This window comes from Cervus canadensis, chromosome 4 (genome assembly GCF_019320065.1).
Source record: "Cervus canadensis isolate Bull #8, Minnesota chromosome 4, ASM1932006v1, whole genome shotgun sequence".
Taxonomy (NCBI): Eukaryota; Metazoa; Chordata; class Mammalia; order Artiodactyla; family Cervidae; genus Cervus; species Cervus canadensis.
The window spans coordinates 95,906,544-95,931,996 of record NC_057389.1 but is presented as its reverse complement, the minus strand read 5'-3'; the positions used below and the strand labels follow the sequence as shown (position 1 = coordinate 95,931,996).

General features: G+C 44.3%; 1 protein-coding gene and 1 pseudogene across 8 annotated transcripts in view; both read right to left on the bottom strand.

Annotated features, from left to right (window-relative positions):
- The window catches only part of ZNF333 (zinc finger protein 333), a 29,813-nt gene extending 14,433 nt beyond the window's left edge, over window positions 1-15,380 (bottom strand). For 2 of the 8 annotated variants that reach the window (XM_043466956.1, XM_043466958.1), the window contains exons 1-6: window positions 14,931-15,380; window positions 9,072-9,113; window positions 7,907-8,030; window positions 6,833-6,934; window positions 1,408-1,490; window positions 77-256 (exon numbers count right to left, since the gene is read on the bottom strand). In XM_043466956.1, coding sequence (XP_043322891.1) covers window positions 77-256; window positions 1,408-1,490; window positions 6,833-6,934; window positions 7,907-8,030; window positions 9,072-9,074 — 492 coding nt within the window. In that variant the 5' untranslated portion in view covers window positions 9,075-9,113; window positions 14,931-15,380. Of the gene's footprint in view, window positions 1-76; window positions 257-1,407; window positions 1,491-6,832; window positions 6,935-7,906; window positions 8,100-9,071; window positions 9,114-14,930 lie in introns of all 8 variants that reach the window. The other 6 variants (XM_043466959.1, XM_043466962.1, XM_043466961.1 and 3 more) reach the window with 6 other exon arrangements.
- A 3,884-nt stretch (window positions 15,381-19,264) lies between these two features.
- LOC122440959 lies at window positions 19,265-19,926 on the bottom strand (annotated as a pseudogene).
- Between the last annotated feature and the right edge of the window lie 5,527 nt (window positions 19,927-25,453).

Genomic DNA, 25,453 nt, shown 5'->3' with positions numbered 1-25,453 from the left:
CTGGGCCTCCAGCATGTTCCCAATTTCCAATCTAGTTGGCCTTCCATTCCTCCCTCCCTCCTACCTCCCCACTTACAGACATATCCTGAACCTTGGGCCTTCTTGACAGAGGCTGGGGCCCTCCTGGCAGACCACCTCCCAGGCTGACTGCATATTCAGAAGACTGCTGGAGAGCTGACCAGTCCTCTGGAGCCGGAGGCATCACCTCCTCTTCCATCTCAGACTTGATCTCTATCTTCAGGTCCAGCTCTGGCCCCTGGGAAAAGGAGTGGAGGGTGCTAAGCAGGAAGAGGTGGTACGGAGGCTGTCCTCACCCTAAGAGACCCAAAGTTTGGGGGTAGTGCCATCAGAATTTGGGGTTTGTGGGACTTCCCTGGTGGTCCAATGGCTAAGACTCTGCACTCCTAATGCAGCAGGCCTGGGTTCTATCCCTGGTCAGGGAACTAGATCCCACTTGTCACAACTAAAGTGTTCATTGCTCAGTCTGACTCTTTGTGACCCCATGGACTCTAGTCTACCAGGTTCCTCTACCCATGATTCTCTAGGCAAGAATACTGGAGTGGGTTGCCATTCTCTTCTCCATGGGGATCTTCCTGACCCAGGGATCAAACGTGGGTCTCCCACATTGCAGGCAGATTCTTTTTACTGTCTGAGTGACCAGGGAAGCCCATGTCGCAACTAAGACCCAGCCAAATTAATTAATTAAGAAAAGAATTTGGGCAACGTGGATCTGGCAGTTTCAGACCTGGCAACTCTCCCTACTTCACTGTGGGCACCAGCCAGCGAGGGTCTCTGAGAACCGACTGCACCAGAGACTTGGATGCACACAGCTGGTCCTTTTCTGGTTCTGGGGAGCCCGTGGCTGGAGGGTAGACCACCAACCCTCAGAGGCACTGAGAGATATTTCACTAGAAAGGTTTTTGCTTTGTTCCAGGAAGCACTGCACAGCTTGTAAAATCTTAGTTTGCTGACCAGGGATTAAACTCGAGACCCTGGCAGTGAAACTGCAGAGTCCTAACCACTAGACTGCCAGGGAGTCCCTAAAGAGGTTTTTACAGAAAAACTGGGAGCACTTAGTTCTGAATATAAACACTATTCTGTGTTTTCCCAGGTTCTGTATCTGCCTATCTGGCATCTGTCAATCACAGGGCCACAGTTAGTTATCCACATCTCCCATGACCCACAGCCCACACTCTGAACCGCCTCCTTTATGGAGTTCTCACACACCAAGCCAATATTCCTCCCACCCTAAATCACCCAAGATGGGAGCTCCCTCCAGATACTTCATGTCCTCGAGGAAATTCCTTGGCTCAAGTGTCTGCCTGGCCCTGGTGTGCTCATCCAACTCAGCTACTCCTCCCCTCCTCCTATGAAAGGAAATGAAGAATTGTCCCCCATCAATCTTACCATTTGCAAATCATAGGATGAGTTTTCCTCTGAAATATCCTGCAGAGGAGTAGGCTCTTTGGGTGTAAACTGAGATTCCCAGTCTAAAATGAATGGGGGAAAAAAATTACCTTATTTCAGAAAGAAGTCATGGTGTGAAACTGACACACACATTTTTTTTCTAATATTGACCCTAAACTTGGGACAGTACTGAAAGGTAGAAGGTATCAATGAGCAAGCTTGCATTCTGCTGTGTGCTCAGTCATGTCCAACTCTTTGTGACCCCATGGACTATAGCCCGCCAGGCTTCTCTGTCCATGGGATTCTTCAGGCAAGAATACTGGAGTGGGTTGCCATTTCCTCTCTCCGATCCTGGGGAGAGTCTCTTGTGTCTCCTGCATTGGCAGGCAGATTCTTTACCACTGCAGTAAGCAAAGGGAGATTCTAAAGAGTAGGGCTGTGTGTAGAGTCGGGCAGTGATGGGATGAGGCGGAAACCAGAGGCTTGTCCTGGTAAGAGAATTCATGGAGGCTTTTTTCAATATTTAGTTATTTTTGGCTGTGCTGGGTCTTCACTGTGGCCCGTGGGATCTTCACTGCAGTGCATGCACTTATCTCTAGTTGTGATCCACAGGCACATGGGCTCTGTAGTTGCAGCTCAAGGGCTCTCTAGCTGTGGCACTGGGGCTTAGTTGCCCCTCGGTATGTGGGATCTCAGTTCCCTGACCATGTATGGAGTCCACATCCCATGCACTGGAAAGTGTTTTCTTAACCAATGGACTACCAAGGAAGCCCCCTCCATGAAGATTTAGACTGATATTGCCAGAAAGTGTGTTATCAGGGAAACAAGAAGCAATCAAACAAGAAATATATATAGAAATGTTCAATATAAAGATGAACGTGGTTATACCCCAATACAAAATAAAAAGTTTGAAGTAGAAAAAAAATTTTAAAAAAAAGACAAATGTGACTTCCCTGGTGGTCCAGTGGTTAAGGCTCCACACTCCCAATGCAAGGGACCTGGGTTCAATCCCGGGTCAGGGAACTAAGATCCCACAGGCCACTGCAAGTAAAGACCCTTTGTGCTGCAACTAAGTCCTGCCACAACCAAATAAATAAATAAATATTTTCAAATTTAAAAAAAACTAAACAAAAAGTGTGTGTATGATATCGAGAAATCAGAATCCTCGCCCACCACTGGGGGAAAGGTAAACTAGTGTCCTTAATCTCAAAAGAGGGCAACAGAGGATCAGACTGTTGGATGGCATCACCAAAACAACAGACGTGGACTTAGGCAAACTCTGGGAGCTAGTGAAGGACAGGGAAGCCTGTTGGGCAAACTCAGGGATATCATGAATGACAGGGAAGCCTGGCGTGCTACAGTCCATGGGGTCACAAAGAGTTGGACATGACTTGGCAACTGAACAAGAACAACAACAAATCTCAAAAGCAGTTTGACTGAAATTGAAGCTGTGATCAAAAATCCCCCAAAAAACAAAAGCCTGTGGCCTGATGGCTTCACAGGAGAATTCTATCAAACATTTAGAGAAGAGAGAATGCCTGTTCTTCTAAAACTCTTTCAAAAACTGCAGAGGAATGAACATTTCCAAACTCATTCTACAAGGCCACCATCACCCTGATACCAAAACCAGACAAAGACAACACAAAAAAAGAAAACTACAGGCCAATGTCACTGATGAACATAGACGCAAAAATCCTCAACAAAATTTTAGCAAATGGAATTCAGCAACACATCAAAAAGACAAACTTGTGACTTCCATGGTCAAGTTGGGTTTATTCCAGGAATGTAAGGATTCTTCAATATACACAAATCAATCACTGTGATACACCATATTAACAAATTGAAAGATAAAACCATATGATCATCTCAATAGAGGCAGAAAAAGCCTTTGACAAAATTTAGCACTGATTTACAATTAAAACTCTTCAAAAAATGGGCACAGAAGGAACCTACCTCAACATAGTAAAGGCCATATATGATAAACCTACAGCAAATATTACTCTCAATGGTGAAAACCTGAAAGCATTCACCCTAAGATCAGGAACAAAACAAGGATGTCCACTTTCACCACTATTATTCAACAGAGTTCTGGAAGTCCTATCTACAGCAATCAGAAAAGAAAGAGAAATAAGAGGAATCCAGATCAGAAAAGAAGAAGTAAAGCTCTCACTGTTTGCAGATGACATGATACTGTACATAGAAAACCCTAAAGAGAGTATCAGAAAATTACTAGAGCTAATCAGTGAATTTAGCGAAGTTGGAGGATACAAAATCAATGTACAGAAATCACTTGCATTTCTATATACTAAAAATGAAAAATCAGAAAGAGAAATTAAGGAATCAATCCCATTCACCATTGCAACAAAAAGAATTAAAAATCTAGGAATAAACTTACCTAAGGAAACAAAAGAACTGTACACAGAAAATTATAAGACACTGATGAAAGAAATCAAAGACAACATAAACAGATGGAGAGATATTCTATGTTCCTGGGTAGAAAGAATCAATATTGTGAAAATGAGTATATGACCAAATGCAATCTACAGATTCAATGAGATACCTATCAAACTACCAATGGCTTTTTCACAGAACTAGAACAAAAAATTTCACAGTTCATATGGAAACACAAAAGACCCCAAATAACCAAAGCAGTCTTGAGAAAGAAGAATGGAGCTGGAAGAATCAGCCTTCCTGACTTCAGGTTATACTACAAAGCTACAGTCATCAAGACAGTATGGTAGTGGCACAAAAACAGAAACATAGACCAATGGAACAAGATAGAAAGCCCAGAAATAAACCCATGGGTACCTTATTTTTGACAAAGGAGGCAAGAATATACAATGGGGCAGAGACAGCCTCTTCAACAAATGGTGCTGGGAAAACCGGACAGCTACATGTAAATGAATGAAATTAAACACTTCCCAACACCATACACAAAGATAAACTCAACATGAATTAAAGACCCAAGTAAGATCAGAAATTATAAAACTCTTAGAGGAAAACATAGGCAGAACACCCTCTGACATAAAGCAAGATCTCTGTGACCCACCTCCGAGAGTAACGGAAATAAAAACAAAAGTAAACAAGTGGGACTTGATTAAACTTAAAAGCTTTTGCACAGCAAAGGAAACTATAAGCAAGGTGAAAAGACAACCCTCAGAATGGGGAAACTAATAGTAAATGAAAGAACTGACAAAGGATTAATTTCCAAAATATATAAGCAGCTCATACAATTCAATGCCAGAAAAACAAACAATCCAATCAAAAAGTGGGAAAAAGACCTAAACAGACATTTCTCCAAAGAAGACATACAGATGGCTAACAAACACATGAAAAGATGCTCAACAATGCTCATTATTAGAGAAATGCAAACCAAACCACAATGAGATATCACCTCACACCAGTCAGAATGGCCATCAAAAAGTCTACAAACAATAAATGCTGGAGAGGGTGTGGAGAAAAGGGAATGCTCTTGCACTGTTGGTGGGAATGTAAATCAATACAGCCACTATGGAAGATGGTATGGAGATTCCTTAAAAACTAGGAATAAAACCATCATACGACCTAGCAATCCCACTCTTAGGCATATACCCTGAGGAAACCAAAATCGAAAAACACACACGCATCCCACTGTTCATTGCAGCACTATTTACAATAGCTAGAACATGAAGCAACCTAGATGTCCATTGACAGATGAATGGATAAAGAAGTTGTACTACATATACACAATGGAATATTACTCAGCCATAAAAAGGAACTCATTTGAGTCCGTTCTGATGAGGTGGATGAACCTAGAACCTATCATAGTGAAGTGAGTCAGAAAGAGAAAGATAAATATCGTTCGTATTCTCACACACATATATGGAATCTAGAAAGATGGTACTGAAGAATTTATTTACAAGGCAGCAATGGAGAACAGACATAGAGAATAGACTTATAGACAAGGGGAGAGGGTAAGATGTATGGGAAGAGTAACATGGAAACTTACATTAGCATATGTAAGATAGATAGCCAATGGGAATTTGCTGTATGGCTCAGGAAACTCAAACATGGGCTCTGTATCAACCTAGATGGGTGGGATGGGGAAGGAGATGGGAGGGAGGTTCAAAAGTGGGGGGATACATGTATACCTATGGCTGATTCATGTTGAGGTTTGACAGAAAACAACAAAATTCTGTAAAGCAATTATCCTTCAATAAAAAAAAAAAAAATGACCCAGCAATTCCATACCTAAGTGGAATTCTCACACTCAAGAGAAATGAAAACACATCCACAAAACTCCTTGCACACCAATGTTCAGAGTAGCACTACTCACAGTCACCAAAAGTAAAAACACACATCCACCACCTGATGGATCAACAGAATGGATCAACAGAATGTGGTCCTTCCACAAGCAGGACTGCCATTCGGCCTGAAAAAGCAATGAAGCATTTCATGCTATGACATGAAGGAGCCTCAAAAACACGATGCTGAGTGAAAGAAGACAGATACGGATGTATGGTTCCATCTGTATGAAATGTCCAGGACAGGCAAATCCACAGAGACAGAAGGTGGATTAGCAGTTGCTGGGGGCTGCGGGAGGAGGGATGGGAAGTGACCGCTAATCATTACAGGATTTCTTTTTGAGGTGATGGAAGTGTTCCAGAGCTGGACAGTGGTGATGGCTACACAACTTTGTGAATATACTAAAAACCTGTGAAATGTACACTTTAAAAGGGTGTATTTTGCAGTGTGTGAATATCTCAATTAAAAAAAAAAGACAAGTTGATTTGCAGGGCAGGAATAGAGACACAGACATAGAGGACAGACTTGTGGACACAGAGGGGGAAGGAGAGGGTGTGACGAATTGAGAGAGTAGTGCTGAAACATATACATTACCGTATGCAAAACAGATAGCTAGTGGGAAGTGGCTGTATAACACCGGGAGCTCAACCAGTGCTCTGTGACAACCTAGAGTGGTGGGATGGGGTCGTGGGGGTGGGAGGGAGGTTCAAGAGACAGCAGATGTGCGTATACTTGTGGCTGATTCACACTGTGGAATAGCAGAAGCCAACACAACACTGTAAAGCAATTATCCTCCGATTTTTAAAAAAGAATACACTTAAAAAGAAAAAAACCTTTAAAAAAATTGAAATAGATCTTTTTTCTTTTAACTTTTTAAATTTATTTATTTTTAATTGGAGGATAACCACTTTACAATGTGGTGCTGGTTTCTGCCATACATCAACATAAAACTGAAACCAATATTTAGAGGAAAGTTAGAAAGTGAAAAAAAGAAGAGTTAAAGGAATTCACCCCAAACAGTCTTATTTCCCCTCAGAATAAAGAATTTTACAAATACTCTCAAACTGACACTTCCCAGCAGCACCCGCCTCTCAAGCCCAGTCTGGGTGGGTCACGACACCCTGTGCCCCCAGGTACTCACCCACACCTGTGGCACAGAGAACGCCGTGCTCCGCTGCTTTCAGCTCTTCTCTTGGCTCCACCTGGGAGACGAGACTGGCTTTGCATGGTGGAGTCCCTGCTGCTGGAGAAGGACATATGGGCCGAGGGAGGGAGGGCTTGCAGGGGAAAATAAATGCTTCCCCAGCCTGCCCACTCTCCACCTGGGCCTTAGCTCCTGAAGCCAAGTAAGTAGGCGGGGACCTAAGCAATCACATTCAAATTTTTTTTTTTAATGAATTCAATGAGGTTCCTTTACAAGGGTCCAAACCACAAACACTCTCCTCTCTGCCCTTCTGAACTGAGGTTCTCTAAGTTCCAAGACCAAACTCAAGAAGACCTATGTAGGTCCTGACCATAGAGAAGTATTAGTCGCTTAGTTGTGTCCAACTCTTTGCAACCCCCATAAACTGTATAGCCCGCTAGGCTCCTCCTGTGGTTCCTCTGTCCATGGAATTCTCCAGGCGAGAATACTTGAGTGGGTAGCCATTCCCTCCTCCAGAGGATCTTCCTGACCCAGTGACTGACCCTGAGTCTCCCACAATGCAGGTAGATTCTTTACCGTCTGAGCCACCAGGGAAGCCCTGACTACAGAGAGACTGAAGTCCACTCAATGCATAAAGCTGTTATCATATGAAAGCCCATGAGTGATAAATCATATGAAACCCACACCGCATCACTGTGGCCATGTGGCAGGCACTTAAAGGGCATTTGCAGGGCTTCTCCACCTACCAATGCAGGAGACGTGGTGGGTTCAATCTCTGGTCCAGGAAGATCGCTCATGCTGTGGGGCCACTAACCCCATGTACCACAACTACTGAGCCAGTGCTCTAGAGCCAGGGAGCCACAACCACTGAAGCCTGTGCATCCCAGAGCTTATACTCCACAATAGGAGAAGTCGCTGCAGTGACAAACACGCGTACCACAACCAGAGAGGAGATCCCGCTTGCCCCAAACAGAGAAAGACCCAACACAGCCATAAATAAATAAACAAGGGAATTTTTTTTTTTTAAAGAGCATCTGCATAAAGGAAGAACCAGAGTAGTGAAAGCCTTACCCCTGGGCGCCGGGGTCCTGCAGTTGTCCTGCAGCACATGTCTGCACAGGTTCCTCCCGGCATCGTCCAGCAACGTCCACTCCTGGATGAGCTCCATCGCCACATCCTCTAAGGTGACTGATTCCTAAGGCAGCGCATGTATTGTGGCTCAGCAAGGACCACCCCCACCATTCTGCAGAATGAGGGTTTATCCCTTGGGGAAGGCAGACCCAGTGCGAGAATATTCAGAGAATATTCTCTGCAAAGCTGGGCTCAGCAAACCTGGCCTGCCTCCTGTTTGTCTAAATAAAGTTTTATTGGCACATGGCCACACCCATCTGTTCATCTCTGTGGCTGTCACTGTGCTACTAGGGCAGAACTGAAGAGTTGCTGGGACACAGCTCATATGGCGTACCCAACCAAAAATAATTAATTTCTTTTAACATTTGGACAAATCTGAAAGTAGAAGCGTTGGCTCTCTGCTGCTCCACTATCCAGTGATGACAGAGCCTGTCCTTCTCAGAGGTACTGAGTTTTTCCTGAACTCCTTATTCAAGGCATCAGAAGTTTGAGCTTGCTCTTTTCATTTTCATGAAGTCCCTAGGATAAGTCATTGTTTTATGCTTGTTAAAACTGAACTTCCGTTGCATCTGAGAAACGTGATGGCCTTTTAATCTCAAAATCCTCTGGAACAGCACTGACTGGTAAAGCTCTCTGTCATGAATGGAATGTTCTATGCCTGCACTTTCCAAAAAAAGGCAGCCACCAGCATGTGTGGCTCCTCAGCACTTGAGAAATGTGGTTTGGTAACTGAGAAGCTGAGGTTTAAATTTTGTTGGATTTTAACTAACCTTAATTTTTAGAGCCACATGTGTTTTTGGTAGGTCTCACAAGCGATGGTAGGGATGGCCGTGGAGGAGTTCTGCAGCTGCCGGCTCAGTCTGAGCCCCCTCACTGCCATTAGACTGCGGAATTAGGTACCAAACCCCAAGGTTGCTTTGGGAACCCTCCATCCTCGCCAGTTCCCTCCAGAACTGCAGGTCATGCACTGAAAGAGGCTAAAAAGTCCCAGGGACGGGGCTAAAGATGCTCCACACTTCCCTCCCCTTTCCGAGAGAGCAGACAGGGCCCCGAGTACAAGATTTTCCCACCCCCACAACCATCCAGGCTCAGTCTTCCCCCTCACCATGATACCAGCGCCAGGGTTTAAAGTTTCAGTGTGTCCTTCCTGCAATAAGAAAGACGGAGGTAAAAGGAGAAATGAGACTGGAAGCAGAACATCAAGCAGCGGTCTGGCCTGGGTAATTAATTCCATTTCTGTGGACCATGAGCAGGGCGGCCAAGCCAAAGAGCCTCACTCGGAAATTTACTTCAATACGCAACATATTAGGCCCCTCGTCATCTTTCACACCACAGGCCCTGACCATTCCTACTGACTCCTCTCACGTAATAAAACGACCACTTCTCCTCTTTGCTGTTGTTGTGCGGTCACTAAGTCGTGTCCGACTCTTTGCAACACCATGGACTGTAGCCCACCAGGCTCCTCTTGTCCATGGGAGTTCCCAGGCAAGAATACTGGAGTGGGTTACCATTTCCTTCTCCAGGGGATCTTCCTGGACCAAGGATCGAACTTGAGTGTCCTGCATCAGCAGGCAGATTCTTTACCACTGAGCCACCTAGGAAGCTCCCTTAAAACACCTCAAGGGACTTTCCTAGCAGTCTGGTAATTAAGATTTTGCCTTTCAATGCAGAGAGTTCGAGTTCTATCCCTGGTCAGACAGCTAAGATCCCACATGCCTCATGGCCAAGGAACCAAAACAAAACAGAAACATCATGGTAACAGATTAAATGAAAATTTAATTATAAAAAGTCCACATCAATAACAACGAAAAAAAATTTTTTTAAAACAAAAAAACCTCTAACACTTTCTACATTTCCTCCACTACCCTTATCAAGTTGGGATTTTTACATGTATTTGTTTAGGTGAGTTTGCCTCTCTCTCTCCAACCACGACGTAAACCCTCCAAGTACAGAACTGTGTCCCTAAAATTAAAAGACGCTTGCTTCTTGAAAGAAAAGCTGTTACAAACCTAGACAGTGACCTAAAAAGCAGAGACATCACTCTGCTGACAAAGGCCCATGCAGTCAAAGCTACAGTTTTTCCAGTAGTCATGTACGGATGTCAGGGCTGGACCACAAAGAAGGCTGAGCGCCGAAGAACTGATGCTTTCGAGCTGTGGTGTTGTAGAGAGTCTTGAGAGTCCCTTGGACGGCAAAGAGATCAAACCAGTCAATCCTAAAAGAAATCAACTCTGAATAATCATTGGAAGGACTGATGCTGAAGCTGATGCTCTAATACTTTGGCCACCTGATGCAAAGAGCTGACTCACTGGAAAAGACCCTGATGCTGGGAAAGACTGAGGGCAGGAGGAGAAGGGAGCGACAGAGAATGAGATGATTGGATGGCATCACTGACTCAATGGACATGAGTTTGAACAAACTCCAGGATATGGTGAAGGACACAGAAGCCTGGGGTGCTGCAGTCCATGGGGTCACAAAGAGTCGGTCATGACTTACTGACTGAACAACAACCACTTCTTCAGGACGCCACATCCTGCCACCAGCACGGCACTTGATGCGTACTTTATGTATTAGAGGTTGGCAAACCTTTTCTATAGACGGCTAGATAGTAAATAGCTTAGGATGTGTGGGCCACCGCACCTCCCTGGTGGTCCAGTGGCTAAGACTCCGCACTCCCAATACAGGGGGCCCAGGTTTGATCCCTGGTCAGGGAACTATATCCCACATGCCACAACTAAGAGTTCACATGGCGGGCTTCCCTGGTGGCTCATGATAAAGAATACGCCTGCCAATGCAGGAGACACGGGCCTCATCAGGGAAGATCCCACTTGGGTCAGAGCAACTAAGCCTGTGCACAACTACTGAGCCTATGCTCTAGAGCCTGGGAACCGCAACTACTCAGCCCTCGTGCTACAACTCTGAAGCTCACACGCCTAGAGCCCACACTCCGCAACAAGAGAAGCCACCACAATGAGAAGCCCGTGCACCGCAACTAGAGAGTAGCCCCCACTTGCCACAACTAGAGAAAAGTCTGTGCAGCAACAAAGACCCAGCACAGTCAAAAATAATAAATAAATGATGAAATCAGGAATTAAGGGGGAAAAAGTCTGTGAGCCACATGTATGGCAACTATTTAATTGTGATTGTAGCACAGAAACAGCCATAGGGAGCATGTAAACACATGTCCTCCAATGAGTGAATGAGTGAGTCACTCAGTCGTGTCCAACTCGTTGTGACCCCATGGACTGTAGCCTGCCAGGCTCCTCTGTCCATAGAATTCTCCAGGCAAGAATATTTGTGTTTTATCATGTTCAAATAAAACTTTATTAATAGAAACTAGCACTGGAGTAGTTTTGGCCCACAGGCCACAGTTTGCCAACCTGTACTCTATATCATGGGCTTCCCTGGTAGTTCAGATGGTAAATAATCTGCCTGCAATGTGGGAGACCCAGGTTCAAACACTGAGTTGGCATGATCTCCTGGAGAAGGGAATGGCAACCCACTCTAGTATTCTTGCGTGGAGAATTCCATGGACAAAGGAGCCTAGTGGGCCCCAGTCCATGGGGTCCCAAAGAGTCAGACACAACTGAGCGACTAACTTATACACTTACTCTATGTCATGTGGTAGAGAGAATACATCAAACACCAAATTCTCTAATTCTACCTCCTACACATCTTAAACATTCAAGCTTTTCCAATTTCACAGTCATTACCAAACCCCAACTTTTTCAGCTCCAAAATCATCTGAGTTCTGAACTTACCCAGGCGTCTATACGTGTGGACTCTGCATTCATTCTTATCCATCCTAAACTCCATGCTAAATCCAGAAGCTACTGTTTTGTTTAAATCATCAACAAAATCATATTACTCCCTACTTAAAACTCTGATTCAATGGCTTCCAAATGGCCTTAGAACAAGGTCCAAAGCTTACCATGATCTTCCAGGCCCTCCTTCCTCTCCACCCAACTCTTTCACTCCACACTTGGCTTCCTGTTTTAACTTTCTCCATCTTTTCTCAGCTCCTAGAACACACCAGGCTTTGTACTGCTTGAGAGATTATGCCTCTATGGTTCTTTCAAATCTCTTCCCTACTCCAGCTCCACAGCCTGACTCTTTGTCTAGCTATATACAACACATCTTTCAGGTTCAAACGTTTGTCCATTTTAAGATACTTTTCCTGACTTTCTTAAGTTCTCCTGTTCTGTGTTCTCTATTGGTTTAGCCAAAAAGTTCAAATGGAATTTTGTTAACATCTTACGGATGTGTCAACTACAACTGGCACTTGTCTAGGGCATCAACCACCTGCCTCTCCTGGGACTGTATCCTGTGATGATGCTGCAGCTGCTACTGACCTCTGACATGCCCTGAAGGGAGTTCAGGGTGGAGAGTATGAATGAGGCACACTGCCTCAGGAAAACTGGTGGAACAGGTCTTCAGATAGATATTTTTAGGAACTGGTTTTATGAACCCAATCTTTTCATCTCCTCATATCTAGAAAAGCATGAACTCCCTTCACGATGACATCAGCTCCTCATGATGAGCAGAAAACCTTCTGTAAAGTAAGCAGCTGGTTGCACTGAACTCCCCCTTCACCAAAATCTTATATATTGACCTTCCTTCCCCTACCTCTTGGGAGCAGTTTCTCAGAACTATCTGAGGTGCTGTCTCCTGGGCTGCAGTCCTCATTTTGCCCCAAATAAAATAACACACATCTCTCAAGTTGTGCAATTTTTCACACTGTGCAATATTTTTAAGTCGCCACATACATCACCCTTATTGTTAATTTAAAATCTGTCTTCCCGGCTAGACTAGAACCTCCACAGGGGCAAGTGCTGAATCTATTTTGGTCACATTGTTTCCCCTGTTCAGGGCCCAGTCTGTTAAATATCGCCCCCCCTCCAATGAAAATGTGCCCAAAAAATCAACTCAAGAATAAATCAGTATAGCCAGATTAAAAAGGCACGTGCCTACATACACACCACCACCACCACCACCAAAGTCAAAAATAAAAATAATTTTAAATGCCTGATATAAAATCACACCACCAGATTTCAGGTATCTTTAAGAATTGATTCTTTCTAAAAAGACACAGTGGGACATGAATTCTCTGAAAAGAAATACCTCACTCATTAAGTCAAAATCTGACATTTAATTTTCCTCCAGAATTAATTTCTTCCTCATTTCTTATTAGAAGTGAGTCTTAAACGCAAATCAAAACCACAATGAGGTACCATCTCACGCAGGTCAGAACGGCTGCCATCTACAAACAAAAGTCTACAAACAATAAATGCTGGAGAGGATATGGGGAAAAGGGAACCCTCTTACACTGCAGATGGGGATGCAAACTAGTACAACCACTATGGAGAACAGTGTGGAGATTCTTTAAAAAACTGAAAATAGAACTGCCATATGACCTAGCAATCCCACTGCTGGGCATACACACTGAGGAAACCAGAACTGAAAGAGACACGTGTACCCCAAGGTTCATCACAGCTCTGTTTACAATAGCTAGGACACGGAAGCAACCTAGATGTCCATCAGCAGACAAATGGATAAGAAAATTGTGGTACATATACACAATGGATTAGCCATTAAAAAGAACACATTTGAGTCAGTTCTAATGAGGTGGATGAAACTCGAGCCTATTATACACAGTGAAGTAAGTCAGAAAGAAAACCACCAATTCAGTATATTAACGCATATATATGGAATTTAGAAAGATGGTAACGATAACCCTATGTGCAAGAGAGCAAAAGAGACACAGATATAAGAACAGACTTTAGGACTCTGTGGGAGAAGACAAGGATGGGATGATTTGAGAGAATGGCATTGAAATGAGTATATTACTATATGTGAAATAGATGACCAGTCCAAGTTCAATGCATGAGACAGGGCACTCAAAACTGGTGCACTGGGATGACCCAGAGAGATGGGATGGGGAGGGAGGTGGGCGGGGTGGTTTGGGATGGGGGACACATGTACACCTGTGACTGATTCATATCAATGTATGGCAAAAACCACCACAGTATTGTAAAGTAATTATCCTCCAATTAAAATAAATTAATAAAAAAAAAGAAGTGAGTCTTAACCCTATTATTTTAAAAAGACATTCAATTTACTGCCAACTCAATTTCAGTTCGCGGTACTAACAAACCTTTTGTTCTTTTTCCTGGAGTCGCATGTTTTGAAGCCTTCTGGTGATTTACAGACTGGAGCCACCTTGAAAAGAACTAAATAACCTTACTTTTCTTTGATGTTAGTAAGACTTGTGACATAAGTGAAAAATAGCTTTTATTAAGACTTGCTTCTCTTGCAGTAAGTAAAATTGATACAAAGTAAGTCACAAATTTAAAGTGCTTTTGAAGGAATGAAAGAAGGAAGGAAAAGAAAAGCAAAGGAAAAGGAAAACTAACAGGTCCTAAGCTAAGGAACTGCAAATTGTCAGTCACCAAAAAAAAAAAAAAAATCAGCTAATTCATCCCTCCATAGAAAATATATTCCATTTTTCAAATCCACATGCCAAGTCACTCAAACGAATCTGCACACGTAGACTCAGCCCTAAATTTCCTAGGGCAAACCTGGATAATCTGAAACTCAATATGCAACAAAACGTGATTTATTAATAAAAAATTATCCTGCATAAAAGAGAGACGGTAGGCCTACAAATCCGGAAGGACAAGTGAATGCTGGGGCCAGCTGGTGCACCACGCCTTCGCTGCGGGACCTGGACTATACTTCGTGATTTCCCGCGCAATAAGTGGATGACAGTCCTGTCTGCCCAAACAAGGAGTACCTGAGCGCGACAGACTGGACGGGGGGAGCTCAGCTGCACACCTAAGCTATGCGGTAGCCGCCCCCAGCTCCGGGCGGACGGCGGGGAGGAAGTCCCTTGGCCAACTCGTCCGTTCTAGGCCCTCAGACCCTCCCCGCTCCCTCCTAGCATTCCCGAGGGGATGGGCCGCACCTGCAGACTGGCCGAAGACACTCCCACCGCAAGGCGCCGCGCGGTCCAGCACAGCCACCTCCGTCTGCGGCCGCGGCGCACTTCCGCTTCCGGTGTCAGGGCTGCCAGCAGCGGAAGTGGCCGAGGCACTGGCTCTCTGGGCCAGAGGAGCTGTGGAGTGTGGCGGAAAGCTTAACTCCTCTTTATATGACCTTGGAGAAGAAATTCTAATTTCTTGCCCCCGGTTGGGGGTAAGGTTAAGCTCTGGGGTGAGGTCTGACCGGACCTAGAGGGTGGAGTTAGGGGCGGGGCGTTTGCCACAAGGTCCGGGCTAGTTGTTATTGTTTGTTCACTTGCTAAGTCGTGTCCGACTCTGTGACCCCATGGACTGCAGCGCGCCAGGCTTCCCTGTCATTCACTGTCTTCCAGAGTTTGCACAAATCCATGTCCATTGAATCGGTGATGCTGTCTAACCGTCTCATCCTCTGCCGGCCCTCCTTCTTTTGCCCTCAGTCTTTTCCAGCATCGGGGTCTTTTTCCAGTGAGTCGGCTCTTCGCATCCGGTGGCCAAAGTAGTGAAGCTTCAGCAACAGTCCTTCCAGTGACTATTCAGGCAGGAGCTTAAGCCGGTGGAGTGGGGATTGGGGCGGGACCTAGGCTTGGTGGGTGGGGCGGTGCTTCGCTGGCACTTTGGGATGCTCAATGTTTGACTTTCCTCTCCCCCTTCCTTCCGCCCCCCGCCTGCCCCGCCCTGCCTTTCTCCTCTTTGTTTTTGGTTTTGTTTGGGGATTTGGGGGCTTTTTGTTGTTGCTTTATTTTTGGTTTTTTTAGAAGAGAATAGGTTTTTTTTAGAGCGGGAGAGGATGTAAGAAGGGAGAGCGGACCTTTTTCGCTGCTTTATACACAGGAATGATATATTTTACAAACTAGTCAGTTGCAATATTAGCCCGTAAAATCAAAAACATTTCTTAATATGTCTCAAAGGCAAAGTGAACTTTATAATGACACGCTTTCACATTAACCAGTATGACAAATCATAAGAAACTTAACACCGTATTCAAAATAAGATATACAGAACAAGCATTTTGAATTCAGCTATTGTGTGTAACTCACAGTTAACATTATGTGTATACGTCTCATTATTTCCTCCAAGGTTATCAATCAATGAAGCAAATATTCCTTTGATGCAGAAGCACAGACACATATTTGTTTTTTAGTCGAGCAAGTTTTATTGAGTCTCATCACTAGAACTTGGTGTCTAAATGAAACATATATTTTTTTTCTCTACATTACAAAAGAAAAACAGACTAACTGAAAAAACTTGTGAAGAAAAACCCAAACTATGCATTATAATCACTTAATACCTGTTTTGAATTGTATCATTTCTTCCAAAGCAATTTTGGCTTACTAGCAAAAATCATTTATTGTTTTTCTTCAATTCTTTTAGCTTTTTTTTTAACCTTTTTATTGATCTGTAACATACATATAGAAAATTGCTTTGCAGTGTACATACAGAAACATATAGGAATATACAGAAATCAACATAGCTCAAAGAATTTTCACAGTGAACACACTCAGAAAGTTCCCTCATGTCTGTTTCATTTATTGTCTTCTTCCCCAAAGGAAAATCACTATCCTGATTTCTACTATCATAGGTTGGTTTTGTCTATTTTAATATTTTATATAAATAAGCTCACACTGTATGAATTATTTTTTCTTTGATTTCTTTGGCTCAACATCATGTTTGTAATCTTTGTTCATGTTATTGCACGTCGAATAAATAATTCCATACAGTGCAATGTGGTGAAGTCATTAAAGTTTAAGTGGTATATAGTTTACAATAGCTACTCAAAATATGTCAGTATTACAAGTTAACTACACAACAACATCTTTATTTTAATCCCCTGGCATTTGTCTATTCACAAATTTAATCTGTACCATCTGATTTTATTGCCTAAAATTATTTGCATGAATAAAAATATTTTTAACAAATAAAATCAAATTGTTAGTGCCATAAATGTATTCTTTCCCCTAAAGAGTAAGTGATTTGACAAAATTAACCTCACTTGAAATGTGATAAAATTGAGAGTAAATAAAATCAATCACCTTGACATAAAATCACTGAGCACAGAGAAGGTATTTCTTAAACATTTGTTGGATGGATGAGAAGACGATGGGTAAATGGATGAGTGGATGGGTAAATGATGGGACAGATAGGTGAGTGAGTTATGGATGGGTGGATGATGCATGGATAGATGAATGGATGGATGGATGGATGATGGGTGGATAGGTGGAGGGATAAATTAATGTGATGACCAAGTTCGTAAATCCCACTTTAATGCACTTGTTACAAAAATTAGCTTATTAATGAGTATCCTTACACCTGAATTTTCAAGGGCAATAAGAATATATTAGCAGATTTTAAATGATGTGAAAGTCACTCAGTCGTGTCTGACTCTTTACAACCCCAAGGACTGTAGCCCACCAGGCTCCTCTGTCCTTGGGATTCTCCAGACCAGAATACTGGAGGTGGCAGCCATTTCCTTCTCCAAGGGATCTTCCCAACCCAAGGATTGAACCCAGGTCTCCCGCATTGCAAGAGGATTCTTTACCGTCTGAGCTACCAGGAAAACCCAAAGGAACTAGTTAATATATCTGTAGAATTTTCTTCAGTTCCTTATACCCCAAAATTTAGACCTTCTTCTATACCTCAATCCTGCTTCATAAACCCAGCTGCTTTGAATTTCTTATTCCTTAGTTTCCCCAGAAGATGGCAGTAGGGTGTAAAGACTAAATGGGCTTCTCTGGTGGCCCAGATGATAATCTTAAGTATTAATGTACAAATAGGATTCAACCATCATTATTGTCAATAAAATAATATTAATAACAAGGGAGGGGTTTCCCAAGTGGCTCAGCAGTAAATAATCTGTCTGCCAGTGCAAGAGATATGGGTTCAACCCCTGGGTTGGGAAGATCTCTTAGAGGAGGAAATGGCAACCCACTTCAGTATTCTTGCCTGGAAAATCCCACGGACAGAGGAGCCTGGCAGGCTGTAGTCCATGGTGGTGGCAAAGAGTCTGATATGACTTAGCGACTGAGTACATACGCAGATAACAAGGGATCTTATTTGTACCCTGCCGTAATCCAAGTACAGTATTTCTTTTTTCCAGGCATAAATGTATATTAAAATTTTTACAGTAGATAAACTGACTTCCTTTTTTGGAAGGCAGTTAAATTCTATTTTGGGGCTTCCCTGATAGCTCAGTTAGCAAAGAATCTGCCTGCAATGCAGGAGACCCCAGTTCAATTCCTGGGTCGGGAAGATCCCTTGGAGAAGGGATAGGCTACCCGCTCCAGTATTCTTGGGCTTCCCTTGTGGCTCAGCTGGTAAAGAATCCGCCTGCAATTCGGGAGACCTGGGTTCAATCCCTGGGTTGGGAAGGTCCCCTGGAGAAGGGAAAGGCTTCCTGCTCCAGTATTCTGGCCTGGAGGATTGTATTGTCCATGGGGTCACAAAGAGTGGGACACAACTGAGTGACTTTCACTAAATTCTATTTTATTTGATCTTTTTTTCTTTTTTTTTTTTTGGCCATGCTACATGGCATGTGGGATCTCAGTTCCCCAACCAAGGATCGAACTTGCACCCCCTGCATTGGAAGCATGGAGTCTCAACCACTGGTCCACCAGGGAAGTCCCCTGGTGGGACTCCTAAGTCATATGTGACTTCTAAGTGAAGTCACATAATTCTAAGTGAAGGTTCCCCCATACTTCCAAAATGAGATAATGTTGAACATACCTTGTAATGAATTTCACATTTGATCTTATTTTTTTGTAACGACAGTTGTGAAAATTGAGTTACAGTCTTTTCAAAAAAAAAAAAAATTCCTCCCTTAACATGCATCTTTTCTGAAACTTGTCAAGACAATTAAGACACACTACAACAGCAATATTCAGAAAGATAACCTTTTTTCCCTTGAGTTTGAAATTTTAATGTCAAAATAAAGTCTTAAGATAACCCTTTCACAAAAATAAGGCAGCTTTATGCTGTAAAAACATTAGTTCTTTGTCAAAGATTATGTACATCTGTTTTTGTGTATGTTCTGCTGTCACCACCTGTCAGCATCATCTTTAATTTTTGTGTATTTATTTATTTATTTGACCACACTGGTCTTAGTTGTAGCACATAGGGTTTTGGGGGTTTTTTGTTTTTTTATTTTTTTATTTTTCCCACATGTGAACTCTTAGTTGCAGCATGTGGGATCTAGTTCCCCTACCAGGGATCACACCCAGGCCCCCAGCACTGGGAGTGAGGAGTCTTAGCCACTGAACCACCAGGAAAGTCCCCAGCATCTTCTTTAAAGATCTTTTTTTCTTTTATATGGAGAGCTACATGGCGGCTCGTTGGCTATCCAGGTATGCTTTCCAGCCTAAATGTATAACACTGACAGTGAAGAGGTCAACTGTGGTTTCATGAACATGCTGAGTTGGTCCCAGAGGTGTCTGCGCATCTCAACAGATCTTAAAGGAACAATACTGGTACTCCTCATCACAGTCCTTTTTAATTTTGCCACAAATCCCATAGCACCTGCCACACTGGCTGCAGCACTTTGTCAGGGAGGGAAAGCTAATATTCAGCGGACACCAAACAGTGAAGAGCCACACCCATTTGGCAGGGAGGATTTATCATCATAACATGGGAAACATCCCCTCATTCATGCTTGCAAAGCTAGTCCTTACCTCCCAGGAAGTTCAAGATGGAGTTCAGGCATTTGTCTGTCTTGTGAATGCCCTTCTGGTTAGTCTGCATGGTAGCCCTCCAGTCAGCAGCCTGCTCCTGGCACCTGAAAACTGTGGTCAGGAGAAGGAAGAGGAGGGTGGAAGGCAAAGGCCATCGGTGCAGCGCCGAACCCCACAGCTCCCCAGAGCCCGTGAGATGGGTGCCCCTCCCCGAAGCCCTCACGCCACCCTCAGTAGCAGTAGCAGCCCCAAACCGGGTTCGATGACCTTGTGCATGCATGCCAAGTCACTCCAGTCATTTCTGACTCTTTGTGACACTATGAATCATAGCCCACCAGTTTCCTTTGTCCATGAGATTCTCCAGGCATGAATGCTGGAGTGGGTTGCCATGCCCTTCTTCAGGAGATCTTCCTAACCAGGGATCAAACCCAGATCTCTTATGTCTCCTGCAGTGGCATGTGGGTTCTTTGATCCACATCCATGTGTCCTTCCTGGCTGGAGGCTGGTTCTCACTGCCTCCACTGGGCTTCCACCAGGGAGGCAGTCTCACTGTACAGTATTTCTAAATCTTGTTTCGGAATAAAACCAGAAACAGCTGGAAACTTTGAATTCTTTTTTCCTGCTTTGATGACGTAACCAAATAAGGGAGAGATTGTTAAGTCAGGTTCCTATAGTGGGGGGCTGAGTGGTTGGGATTTGCTGGGAATGCTACCAGGAGAGAGAGAGGAGGAAAACAGGATGAAGGAATTGAACAAAGATGTAGGTTCAGCCAGAGTCAGAATCACCTTGTGGCCTCCCTGGTGGTTCGGTGATAAAGAATCCGCCTGCCAATGCAGGAGACACAGATTTGATCCCTCTTCTTGGAAGATGCATGCTGTGGAGCAACTAAGCCAGAGCACCCACAACAACCGAGCCTCTGCTCTGCAACAAGAGAAGTCACTGCAGTGAGAAGCCTGCACGCCACAACTAGAGAAAGCCATGCACAGCAATGGAGACTGAGCACAGTTAAAAATAAATAAATGAATAAATAGACCAATTTTTTAAAATATATTTAAATATAATGAAAGAGGAAATGACACTCATATTCTGTGTAGCAACTTTTGAGGCAGTGGGCAAACATAACCAGACAAAGGCTTGATCAGAGTAGTAGACACCCCTGCTGCTCTGCCCAGACCCCATACATCACTTTGCCTGTCAGGTTATGTCCCCACCCCACCCCAGGGGCAGCCCATGGTCAGTAACTGACACAGGGGGATAAAAAGGCCTCACCTCAAGACAGATCATCTCCATGGTATTCAGTACATACTCCAGAGCTCCCCCACAGAATTAGCTGGGGTGACTCCTAGCCTCCCTAAAAAAAATGTACATCCCAATCCCTCCTCCCCCCAACAAACCATATACATCCCAACATACCCTCCACAAATTATTTGCATGTTATCCATTACTCCCCTCAACATAGCATGTGTATTCTAATCCTCACTCAAAAAAACAAAATCATTTGTATGCCAACACTTACCCATCTAACAAATTATGTCGTCCTAACTCTTACTACCCCAACAAGTTATGTGATCACAACCCTAGCACCTCTGACGAATGATGTACATCGGAGCTCTTAACCTCCCTCCCACAACAAAGCATGGGCATCTTAATTCCTGTATCAAGATCTGCTGAAAGGCAACTGGCCTAAGATGACACCTTATGAAAGGATCTCTGTAAATTACCAGAGGCTACTTTGGGAGCTACTATGAAAGCTTCCTGAGAGGAAATATCTTTCCTGGGTCTGAGAGTTGGAAGGGGAGTTGGAAGAGAGAGAAAGAGAATTTCAGATAGTGGGAATAGCATGTGCAAAAAGATTCCACGAGAATGGGGACTTTCGTCTGTTCAGTTTTATCCCTTGGACCTGAGAATGGACAGTGTCCTCTAGGGTGAGGCTGGAGGTTGAGCCTGGACTCTACAGTATGTAGATGCCCAGAGATCCCCATTGTTGGGAGTTACTGGCCCCTACCACCAGCAGACTGACTCAGGAGCTAGACTTCTCTGAAGCAGCTGATAACTACTTTCTGCAAATCTTTATGTTCTTGCATTCATTTAAATAAATATTTATTGGACACCTACTGTGTGCTAGACCCCATGGGAAGTGCAAAGATTATAGCAATGCACAAGCTAAACAAAAACCCTCAAACTGTGGAATTGGCATTCTAGTCATGGAGAGAGACAATAAACAAAATAAATCAAGTAAGAAATTTCCCTGGTGGTCCAGTGGCTAAGACTCTGCATTCCCAATGAAGGGAGCCCAGGTTTGATCCCTGGTCAGGGAACTATATCCCACTTGCAGCAATTAAGAGTTTGCATGTCGCAACTAAAGATCCCACATGCCACAGCTTAAGACCTGGCACAGCCAAACAAATAAATATTTACTGATTCACTCATAAGTAAATAAAGTAAATAAGCAGATTGCTCTGTATATTAGGTTTCCCTGATAGCTCAGTCAGTAAAGAATCCGCCTGCAATGCAGTAGATCCCAGTTCGATTCCTGGGTCAGGAAGATCCACTGGAGAAGGGATAGGCTACTCACTCCAGTATTGTTGGGCTTTCCTTGTGGCTCAGCTGGTAAAGAATCCACCTGTAAAGTGGGAGACTTGGGTTCCTTTTCATATATGCAAAAGCGATATATTATAAAACATTTCCAAATAAATCTGTAATAACTTGTTCAATAAAAATAAAATGAAAACTATAAAAAATGAGAAAGGCATCATGTCATAGTTGAAATATTATGTTTGGTGGTACGTAAAATAATGGTGGCTTCCCTGGTGGTTCAGATGGTAAAGAACACACCTGCAATGCTAGAAACCTGGGTTCGATCCCTGGGTCAGGAAGATCCCCTGGAGAAGGGAATGGCAACCCACTCCAGTATTCTTGCCTGGAGAACTCTGTGAACAGTGGAGCCTGGTGGGCTACAGTCCATGGGGTCACAAAGAGTCTATCATGACTTAGTGACTGAACAACAAAATAATGGTGCCCCTTAAAGTTGATAATTCTTTGGGTTTGCTTACATATAGAATGCATAGGGAGGGGAAATGTTAACTCTACCTCAGAGTAAGGAAGAGGGAAGAGTAGAGCTCTGGGGGATCTACTTTGGGAGTCAAGGAAGGATATATAAAAAAAAAAAAAATGCACACATGGAAGTTGTGGCCAAGGGCAGAGCAGTGGAGGAAAAAGGGAAATTCCAGGTGGACGTGACCACACGGAGGCTGGACCACAAACGTGTGTGCAGGGGTGCCTAAGCAGAGTTGCTCAGGAAAGGTGGGCAGCCTGAGGAAGGAGAGTGGGAAATGAGGCTGGAGAGGTAAACTGGGGCCAGACTGAGTGGGACTTATATGCCTATGATGCACATTTAGCCTGCAGAGTATCTGTGGGACTGTGAGGCAGGGCTGTGATGGGCTCAGAGTCATGTTTCTGAAAGCTCTCTCAGCTGCAGGACAAAGAATGGGATGAAAGAACAACCGTTCTGAAGACTGTTAAAGTTCTTCCAGGTCAGAGATGCCTGAGGGACAGGTGGAATAATTTTCCCAAAGTCACATAGCTAGCAACTGGCCAAGCCAAGATTTGAAACTAGACAGTCTGGCTCTAGAACCACCCCTCTGCAACAACGTTGGCCTGACCATTAGGTGGCACTGTCTGTCCTTCCTGATCAACTCTCACCTCAGACTCTCACTCCACCTTCAGAGGGCCACTAGGGAGAAAGAACAAGAAGGCCCACCTCATGCCTGCGGGGCCAGTGGGATGTTGAGAACCCAACAGTCTTACTGTGCAAGATTCACGGCCTTGTCGACCCCAAGTGAAAAGTGAGTCACTCAGTCATGTCCGACTCTTTATCACCCAGGGACTGCCACCAGCCCGGCTCCTCCATCCATGGGATTCTTCAGGCAAGAATACTGGAGTCAGTAGACCTTCCCTTCTCCAGGGGATCTTCCTGACCCAGGGATCGAACCCAGGTCTCCTGAATTGCAGGCAGATTCTTTATTATCTGAGCCACCAGGGATGTCAACCCCAAGAGCTGGCTAATTCCACCATGCTCCAACCGCCCAAGGAAGCCTCTCTTCATCTTCTCTCATTCACACTCTAGTCTCCTGCTCTCTCTAGACTTGATGTTGGCTGTCTTTGGTGTCTCCACTTCTTCACCTTCCATTTTTCCCTCAGTCTACTCCATTCCGACCTCCACCATCACCATACCACCCCCACCACCATGATCTCTGCCACCAACCTCCACTGTTTTCAGTACCATCACCATCACAACCACCACCTTTATTGAGATGAAGCAGGACCCCATGGTCCTTGCTGCCCTCAACATGGCCTCTCCCTGCCTTTTGTCTGTGATAAACTTTAGTCAAAGAAGAAGTTTAATCAGAGAAGCAAGAAATGTGGAAACAAAGGAAAACCGTCAAAGGAGACTAAAATAATAATAATGTAGTCATTAAGGATAGTCAATGACCTTTATTCTTTCTCAAGAGGTGTAGTTAATATTCTAAGCGATATCCTGTGAGCTGTCTTATAGATAGTGAAATACCACGTGGAGAAGTTAGCTGCCTGATGACCAGACTGTACCCAGGACTTGAGCTGCCACAATTCTGAGAACTGGCTGAAAAGAAATGGGAACAAGTGTACCCTGGAACTGTAGATAACTGTATCTAAAACAACCCAGATGATGCTGGTCAGACCAACTGACGACCACTTTAAAGATAACTGTTAGAGATGACTATGCTGTTTCTGCATGGAGCCCCCGCCGCTGCCACCCCGCTCCCCACCCCCGGACGCTAAAATGCTCTCACTCTCTGCTTCTCGGCACAGGTGGGACAGGCCTTTGGAGAGATGTCGGCCACCCTCCCCCCTGCCCCAGTGGCCAGCATCTGAAACAAAGCAAACACTCCTTTCCACCAACCTGGCCTGTTTACTGGCCATGAGCAGCCGGACCCACACACTCCTTTCAGTAACATTATCACCACCAGCACCACCAGTACATTGTCCCCGCTGCCACCGTCACCTCCACCACCACCTGTACTATCCTTCCCCACCAGAATCCTCATCACCACTGTCATCCTCACCCCTGGAGCTGCTCTTCCCAAGAACAGGACAGCCTCCTTCCTGCTCTGTCCTGTGAATGCTTTCAGTCGATTCACTTTGGTCTCTTTCCGTGGTCCTGCATGAAACTCTACTCTACTCATGTCTCCCCATCTATCTGGCCATTCTTGCCCTGTTTTCTCTATTAGCAGCTCCTCCACTCCTTGATTTTTGGGGGGAGGGGGGCTATGGCTGATCTGGATCTTCATCGCTGCTTGCAGACTTTCCCCAGCTGCAGAGAGCAGACATCAGTTCTTCATTTCAGCACCCAGCATTCTCACTGCAGTGGCTCTTCTTGTTATGGAGCACAGGCTCCAAAGCACAAGGGCTTCAGTACTTAAAACACATTGCCTTAGTTGCTCCACAGCATGTGGGATCCTCCCCAACTAGAGATTGAACCTGGGTCCCCTGCTTTGGCAGGCAGATTCTTAACCACTGGACCACCTGGAAAGTCCCTTCACTCCTTGATTTTTAAAATGCTTACTCAGGACTCTATTATTCTCAGTCTACAGTTGCTTTCTCAATGATTTAATCTATTATCATGGCTATAATTGGGCTTCCCTGGTGGCTCAGTCGATAAAGAATCTGCCTGAAATGTAGGAGACCTAGGTTCAATCCCTGGGTTGGGAAGATCCCCTGGAGGAGAGCCTGGCAAACCACTCCAATATTCTTGCCTGGAGAATCCATGG